Below are 8,120 nucleotides of genomic sequence, written 5' to 3'. Positions count from 1 at the left end.
AAGGCATGTTTTGGGTGATTTTTTTCACGATGGTATGGTATTTTAAAAAATAATTGCAAAAAATGTCCTTGAAGTGCCCTAATTTTCTGAGAAATATGCAGGAAAGATGACATTTTGAAAAATAATTTTAGAAAACAGTCACTTTTTTTGTTTTTGTCCAAAAATGTCAAAAAGTTCACATTTTGACAGAAGGTTTTATAAAAGGAAAAATTACAAAAATGTTTTCAAAATGTGCTAATTTCATGAAAAACATGCAAAAATGATAAAATTTTGAAAAATACTACTAAAATTCATCATTTTTTTTAGTTTTTGGCAAAAATTAAACAAAACGTTCAGATTTTGACAGAACATTTTTGAAAAAAAACTAATTCTAAAAATGTTCTCTAAATACACTAATTTTGTGAGAAACATGCAGGAAAAAGATGGAATTTTAAATTTGAATTAAAAAGATTTTCATCAAGTTTTTTAGATTTTGACCAATTGCAGAAAAGATAAAATTCTGAAACTTTTTTTGAAAATATTAAAATTTTCCACCTTCATACCAAAAAATGACAAATTCAGATTTTGTTGAAAAATTCTGAAAAACATTTTTTTAAGTTTTTTTCACTATACAACTGTTAAACGACAAAACTGAAGCTTGATAACCAAATCGGAATCAACAAAATTCTTTATTTCCAATTTCAACGTAAACACAGTACTTTGTGGCATGTAAGTATTAATTTAGTTTACTAAGGCATTGACATCAAATCTGTTGATCTTCAAGCATATGTTACTTTGATGATTGGCAAAGCCCGTATTTTCAATATATAAATAAATTATTTTGTCAGTAAATCATTGAACTAAAGTGGTCTGTCACCAATTCTTACTATGAAACAAAACAAAAGAAACTATGGAGAAAATACTATCACACATCTGCATGATAAATTTCAAACGGTTGCCATTTCAAAATTTCTTTCATCACAAGTAGTTTTTAAATTATAGTAAGGTTGAAAGAGATAATAGGACAGTGAGGTTTGAAAAGGAGAGCATTCAGCAGTGACATTCAAGTTGGCAGAGGAGGCACTCACTGGGTAAGCATGCAGTCGTTTTTTGGAAAGTGCCCTCAGTTTCTGGGCTAAGGTGGCAAAATGGCAAAGTTAATTACAGACATTTAAAACATGCTCCTAGAAAGTAAAAGTGCATTCATTTTGGCACTTGCAAAAATTGTTAGATTAAAAGGAATGTGCCTTGTGAGACAAACAGTTGTGGAAATATTCTAAAACAGAAAAAAAAAAAAAAGTGAGAGAAGAATGTCACTGATAAAGTTAAAGCTCTAAATATACCTGTAAAGTCCAGACAACCTTTATGGCACAGAAGACCTCCTGTCGAGTGGGACATTAATTTGGAGACACTGAACATCTGACGAGTGGCGTTCAGAGAACTTCACTCGGTCTGAGGCACTGAAATTGATGGACCTTTGGGGTCATCAAAACGATCCATGGTATTTAGCTGCATAATCATGTGCAGACCGTACACGAAAATTAGCAGCATGAGTAGTGAGGTCAGCAGACCCATCCAAATTCCTGCAGTGAAGAATCCGGCACAGTCACTGGCGTAGGCAAAATTGGTTCCATTTAGTAAATTAAAGCCTTGAATCTGTGTGGTAAAAAAAAAAAAATTAATGAAAATATTTATCATCTAATTAATATTATATTACATTATTTATCAGAATTTCTCCAGCTCAAGGCTGCTTCAGGCCCTACCTGGAAGTCAACAAAGTTGAGCCTCCACTGGGATGTATTTTGCATCATGCTGCTTTCGTCTGGTATCAACAGGGCATCTTGGAAGGTGGTGACTGACTGGCAGTGGAAGGAGTACTCTGCAGGAGCGTAGATGCCGCGCCTCCCGATGAACGACGCAGTTTGACCGTTGGACTGCAGCTGCACAGAGTCCAGGGTGAACCAGTTTCGTGCAGACACGGGGTAAAAGCGCTGGCTCATGGCAAAACTGTGGGACAGCACAATTGTGTTTGTAACAAACCAACAACAAACGTTACATTTTATCTGATAAACCTCAAACATACAGTATTCAATTCTGGAAAAACATTTTCCAATAAATTAGTGTACCATATTAGCGTTTCTTGGAATCATGCCTTGGTCATAGGACCTTAATATTTTGCAATCAAAGCCCAAACATTTTAAATATTTTTTACTTGGACAAAAATGTCTAATTATCCAAAAGAAAAAAATCCAAAAGCTTCCTGTAGTACCTTTCCTGCTTAAGACCAGGTGTTTGGGGGGAAACAGATTTTATTTGACATTGTGGATAATAAGGTTATCACAATTTTTAAAAAAACCTTTCAAATTTCCTAAGCAAAAAGTGCAGCAGAGTATTTAACAAAATTTAAATCAATGAACCTTACCTTAAAACAATTCCTGATTGATAGGTGAGAACCAGCCTTGAAAAACAGAGAGAGAAAAAAAACCCTTTGATTCTCTTGTTGTTATTTGCAGAAATGACATGATAGATGTTTTATTTAAAGCCAATCTTACAGAGAGTTGGTGTTGTTACACATGGATCCTGTCAGAGTAGGTGTTTGTGAACCGAGGTCGATCCACTGCATAGAGCTCGACAGGCTGACGCTGAGATTTTGTGCCCAGAGCATGATGCAAGGACTCCCAGGTGGACCAAAAATGATGGGTGGACTGACATCAGTCACCACTGCCTGGAGTAAAGACCGTCCCACAGACTCTTCAGACACTGACGGCTCTGAGATCACCTGCAGAGATAAAACATTTATATTAGAACATGTTGGATTTGTGGAAGACTGACCTACTGTAAACGTGTCATAACTCACTCGTGATGGCTGCAGTCCTGTGTATATTGCTGTGTACTGACAGTTCTTGGCCATCATGACTGCCAGAACCTTCCCGACAACCTCGTCTGTTTAGGACAAATTCAGAAGAGAGTAAAAAGAAAATGTGCTTTGTTGCTTTGTTGTTCTGTTTGAGAAAAAGTAAAGATAAGAGAAAGAAGTACTGTATATTTTGTAAATCTCTAAATAAACTTTTTAAAGGCACATGTCGTGTCACATTTACAATTGTATTTTACTGAAATAAAGACATTTTAATTTTGTTGTGATGTTGAAGTCATACATCTATTTAGGCCAGTGATTTTCCAACCTTATTTGAGCTACGACATATTTTACATTTGAAAACTCCCACAACAAGTACATGTTAATACAGTATATAAAAAGTATATTGTTCAAAAATTAAAGAATTTATTAATCACTTACACTGCTGTCATGGCCCAAGTGTCACTAATTTTATTTCTTCAATAGCTACAGGTATATACATATATTAATACGCCATCTCCTGCCACCTAGTGAAAGAGTATTTCAATGTTCGGCCCACTTATATGCCACAGCACAGAGGTTGGAATCAGACATTATAACTGAACTTACAGACCAGGAAATATAATCTGTCGTTATAGCACCCTCTGCAGGGGGGTTGATAGAGCAACAGACCCTGTATTTTCTAACACTGTTTTTAAATGTTAAAATTCAATAGAAATGTGTTATTGTGATTAAAACCCAGCAACCAACACTTACCGTTGTTGAGCAGGTCCTCTTTACAAGACTTGTACAAACTGTTAAATGGTTAAAAAGAAGAAAGAAAAAAAAGGTTGAGTATTTTGTCAAACTATAAATAAAAAATATTTCTTGTTTTAACTATAGAAAACAGAAGTCTGACCCAGAACAATAGGGAAGACTGATGAGTAACAGTTGGTTAACAGACGTGTCGATGGTCAGGTGTGACAGACTGTCTGCATCCACAAGCAATGGTGAAACACCAAGTTTGTCCTGCAGCAGAGCCAGGGTGGCCGTGGAACCAGACCATTCCAAGGCCGGAATAGTGACAGACGATGCAGAGGACCGAAGAGCAGTCTGGAGTGGAAGGAATTAGAAAAAAGAGTGTGAGTTAGACAGTTAGTTAGAGTGTGCTGGACAAAACTGGACAAAACTCAAACATCTTTTATTAAGTAGTGCTCTTCCTATAGGGACCTACCTCAATGTTCTTAAAGGCATTGTCTTGTTTGTTTCCAAATGCTCCCCCAAATACTGTGAAGTCATCTAAACTTAACTGAACAGAAAAGACAATAAAACATTGAAACTCCTTTTCACAGTAGAGGAACTGTGAAATGGGAAGTCACATATAAACATGAGCAAAAAAAATAGCAACTCCAAAATTGCCACATAAAAATGGTTTTAGAGGAACTGTGAAATGGGAAGTCGCATGAGAGCTAACTGTCACACCAGAATGAGAAGAGTTAACAGTCAACTGCAATGCGTCTGCAAATGACTCATTACTGTGCTGTCTTTACAGAACTTAGAAATTCAAGGACAACCTCTTTGAATGGTGAACACAGAAACATCCAACAAATCAAACTCTTAAATAATTCTTTAACTGTGCAGACTGCAGTGCTGCAGTTAGGACTGACCTTGTCCTGCAGAAATAATACCACAGTTTGTGGGGCGGAGCCAAAAGCTTCGGTGAGGTAGGCATCAAACTGGTCATGGGACGTGATGTGACCAGCTGCAAGTGAGGCTAACGGTGGAAGACTGGACACATAGGGAGATGAAGAAAAGAGTGAAAATTCACAATCAGCACAACATCACAACTGTTTAGTTTGAGGAACTTTTTGCATTAAAATTGAAAAGGCAAATGCTTATTTTTTTAAGTGCATCACTGACATTACAACCTGATGATCTGCAAGTACGGCCATCAGTCCAATACAAACTATTTTTATTTTTAAACAAACTCTTTTTTCTGTTCATAACATATTGTTTAATGAATGTATAAAACGTTTTTAAAGCTGCAGTGCAAACAACATTCAGAGATTATTGTTGTTGCTGACCTTTTTTTTTGTTGCTTCTATTCAGTTTGAACTGATGTAACAATGTTTGTCTGCAGTGTTCCTCATCTGTTAAATTGTAATGTCTACAGTCCATCATAAATACATGTGTGACTGTTTGTGGCTCTACAGTAGAAGTATAAAGAAGTGGATCACCTTGGACACCATCTTAAGCAAAAGCGGTCCTAAAACTTCATGTTGGAATATTTTGTATCTTAAGCTCTGCCTAAATTTGTCTTTCAGTCATCTTTCTTGCCAAGCTCAATTGTGTCACGGCGTCTTTGTCTCTGTCTGTCTAAAGTTTTAAACAAATCACTTCCAAGGCCGAATAAAATCATGTGAACGACACAAGATCACACTGCAGCTTCACTGAAACAGTGTCTCTCTCTAATATGAGCTAATACGCTAACAACATAATTCTTCATGATCATTTAAAAATAAATAGTTATAAATGATCTACAAACCATAAACATTTACAACAGTGCCATTTAAATTTGGATAAAACTTTAGCTTTTTACAGTTAGTGTACAGTAGGCCTTACTTCCTACACTCTGATAACATATGGCTTTACAGTTTTTTAATTTCTTGGTTTCACAATGAGTAATACAATGCAGACAATAGTAAAATGGGAGAAAAGTGGTTATGTTGAATAACACTGCTATCACATAAACATATTAATGATTATTTAGTTTACTTTTAAACCAATACGTCACGTTGAGCACTTTTAATCGTTAACATTAACACGGTCAGAAGGTGAGTTTCAATAAGATTTCGCCAGCAGCTTATATGTTTTATAAAGTTACACCCACATTAGGCATTTAAAGTGAATTTAACTCTTTTTTTAATCAATAAAGTTGGTAATTCAGCTGATATTAACTAAGTTAGCATTAGCAACCGCGCACTATCGACTGCGAGTATACTTCGCTTAACAAATAAAACAACTTTACCTGCCGTTGGACCATAGAAGAAGTGGCACTTGAGCGGTGGAGTTGCCTGTGGCGAAAAGGCCAAAAATAGTGATTAAAAAAGCCGTTAGTTTTACTTTATTCGAGCACGTCGGTCGAGCCATGTTTGCCGATAGCTTCCGCAAAGCCGTGTTCACGTGACCTGCAACCACCTGACCGTCATGTGAGCTTTGACTGCGAAAGGAGGAAAAGAAAGAAAGAACGATAGAAAGAAAGAAACAAAAAATAAGAGGAAGTATCTCCCTGGTAGCACTGCACACGTGAATTAATTCGAAATGCTATTGTACTAGGCCTGGGGGAAAAAAAACTGCTTGCATTTTAGCTCTACCGTTGGACTTGCAGATCACGTGACAGGACAGGAAGACAACAGTAATGTGTGCGGTCGAAGTGAAAGATGTGTTTTTAATATAATTATAATCCCATCAATTGCACCCAGGATCAACTCTGAACCTATTAAAACGACAGATGAGATGTTCACAGATTAATTTCAGTGGTGAGAGAGCAAAGTTAAAATAAAAGAAAGCCTTGCGAGGTGGATAGATACATGGGATGAAATATTCAAAGCATCACCCTGGAGGGTGTAGGTAGGGTGGCATGGATGGAGATAAGTTTCAGCTGTAATATCTGTCAGGAGAAGTAAGCCCCCAGAGAAGACAGTGAGTGTGAAGGAAGGTATAAAAATTGAGGATTTAACAGAAGAAGAGGCAAGATGTTCTGACTGAGGAGGATTTAACAGAAGAAGAAGAGGCAAGATGTTCTGACTGATTCACCTTGGAGTCCCCTGAAAGGAGCAGTTGAAAAAGAAGAAGCTCTTGGCATACAGTACACTTCCAGGGATTGCATAATAATTATTATGTGCCTGAGCTGCATGCAGTGCAGTGTGTTAATTTAACAGTTGTCAAATTGTCCTACCTCACCTGCAATGCACTAACAATTAAAGACATTTTTTTTCTTTGTTTGGATGAATTAAAGAACCTACACACTGTCCAGACAACCACGTTGATCTTTTGACCTTCACAAAGAGGTTCTGTAGTTTGTGTTTATGTTGCACAAATCTCAGCTATGTAAGTCTTCTGTAATGTTGGTTTCTTTGGTGAATATGGATTTAGAAACCAATATGTCACACACATTTAACACCAGGAGACCTGATTGAACAATGATGGCAATGGTGAGTTGTCATAAAGAGGCAACAGAGTCAGCAGTTTAGCAGATCTGGAGGAGGAAGTGGGCTGATTTGGACACACCCTAGAAACCAGTGGACTGCATCATGGTCAGGCCGTGATTTCCAAACCACAAGGGAAAAGAGAAGCGGGGGGATGACACTGGGGCAGTCACAGAGGAGACATTGTGGAAGAAATGCAGAAGCCGCCGGAGTGAGGCAGTGAAGAGAGGCCATAGTGAAGTCGACTGGTGTGTCAATTTTAATGGCCTCTGTAAGTAAAAGCAGATGACCTGGTGACCCCCACAGTACAGTGTTGTTACCATCAATACTACCGTCCATACTTTATTTTCCTTTCCTGGCACCTATTAGGTTGGTTTCACTGTTTCATTTATTTTATATATATATATATATTTGTTACAAATGTCTTTTTTCATCGATGATGATAACATCTGTACTCCTCCCACACTGAGGACATTTTCATGTTACAGCAGCTGAGATTTAGGAATAAAAAAGAAAGAAACAGCATATTAGCGTATGTTAATAAGAATAAACTCAAAAAATCTACACAATTCTAAAATGCACTGTTATTAAAATTGTAAAACCAAAATTGTGAACCACTTGATTTGAATAATACTGTAAAATTCCGGGATAATGAAAAAAAAAATGCACACCATACATTTTGAGTGCGTATACATTGAAAATTAAATATTTTATATTTATATCAAAAAGGAAATGGAACCTGATGGTTTCACCCAAATTTAAAACAATGTACTTTTGTCCATGAATACAGGTGTTCGTGGTGCGGTGCCTTTCATTATACTGAACAAACTGTCAGGTGACGTGTTAATGAATAAACTTTGTGTACATTTAAAAAAAAACAACAACAGGTGCACGCGATGACTGTCCACAGTACTGGCGGCCTCCAAAAGTTATGTTAAGTTAAATGTTCCCTACTCTGACCGTAATAACATCACTATATAACATGGAAATAAATAAATAAAAACAGAGACAATGATAAATTGGGACAGAAAACTATAACGGCGTAAAACCAACTCCCATTCAAACAGCTGTGGTGGCGGAAGAATATCTTTCCCTGCATC

At 36.8% G+C, this 8,120-nt stretch overlaps 1 protein-coding gene across 1 annotated transcript; it reads right to left on the bottom strand.

The window, feature by feature from the left end:
- Positions 1-649: 649 nt before the first annotated feature.
- Positions 650-6,140, bottom strand: atp6ap1b (ATPase H+ transporting accessory protein 1b). Its single transcript, XM_008318962.3, has 10 exons — positions 5,841-6,140; positions 4,480-4,600; positions 4,047-4,121; positions 3,732-3,925; positions 3,590-3,627; positions 2,837-2,922; positions 2,532-2,758; positions 2,402-2,437; positions 1,743-1,986; positions 650-1,635 (listed from the first exon to the last, which is right to left on the bottom strand). Exons 1-10 carry the CDS (start codon positions 5,960-5,962, stop codon positions 1,423-1,425), a joined length of 1,356 nt encoding a protein of 451 aa, XP_008317184.1. The 5' UTR covers positions 5,963-6,140; the 3' UTR covers positions 650-1,422.
- Positions 6,141-8,120: the final 1,980 nt, after the last annotated feature.

Source organism: Cynoglossus semilaevis, chromosome 10 (genome assembly GCF_000523025.1).
Source record: "Cynoglossus semilaevis isolate Cse_v1.0 chromosome 10, Cse_v1.0, whole genome shotgun sequence".
NCBI lineage: Eukaryota > Metazoa > Chordata > Actinopteri > Pleuronectiformes > Cynoglossidae > Cynoglossus > Cynoglossus semilaevis.
Note: the sequence above shows the minus strand (reverse complement) of the source record. Positions and strands in the feature narration are given on the sequence as shown.

What these genes read in the sequence shown, in the direction of transcription:
- atp6ap1b (XM_008318962.3), bottom strand. Translation starts at nt 5,962, where the DNA reads ATGGCTCGACCGACGTGCTCGAATAAAGTAAAACTAACGGCTTTTTTA. An exon ending in CAGGACTGCAGCCATCACGA is followed by an intron (nt 2,759 to 2,836) that starts GTGAGTTATGAC and finishes TTATCTCTGCAG; the next exon opens with GTGATCTCAGAGCCGTCAGT. An exon ending in TCAACTTTGTTGACTTCCAG is followed by an intron (nt 1,636 to 1,742) that starts GTAGGGCCTGAA and finishes TTTACCACACAG; the next exon opens with ATTCAAGGCTTTAATTTACT.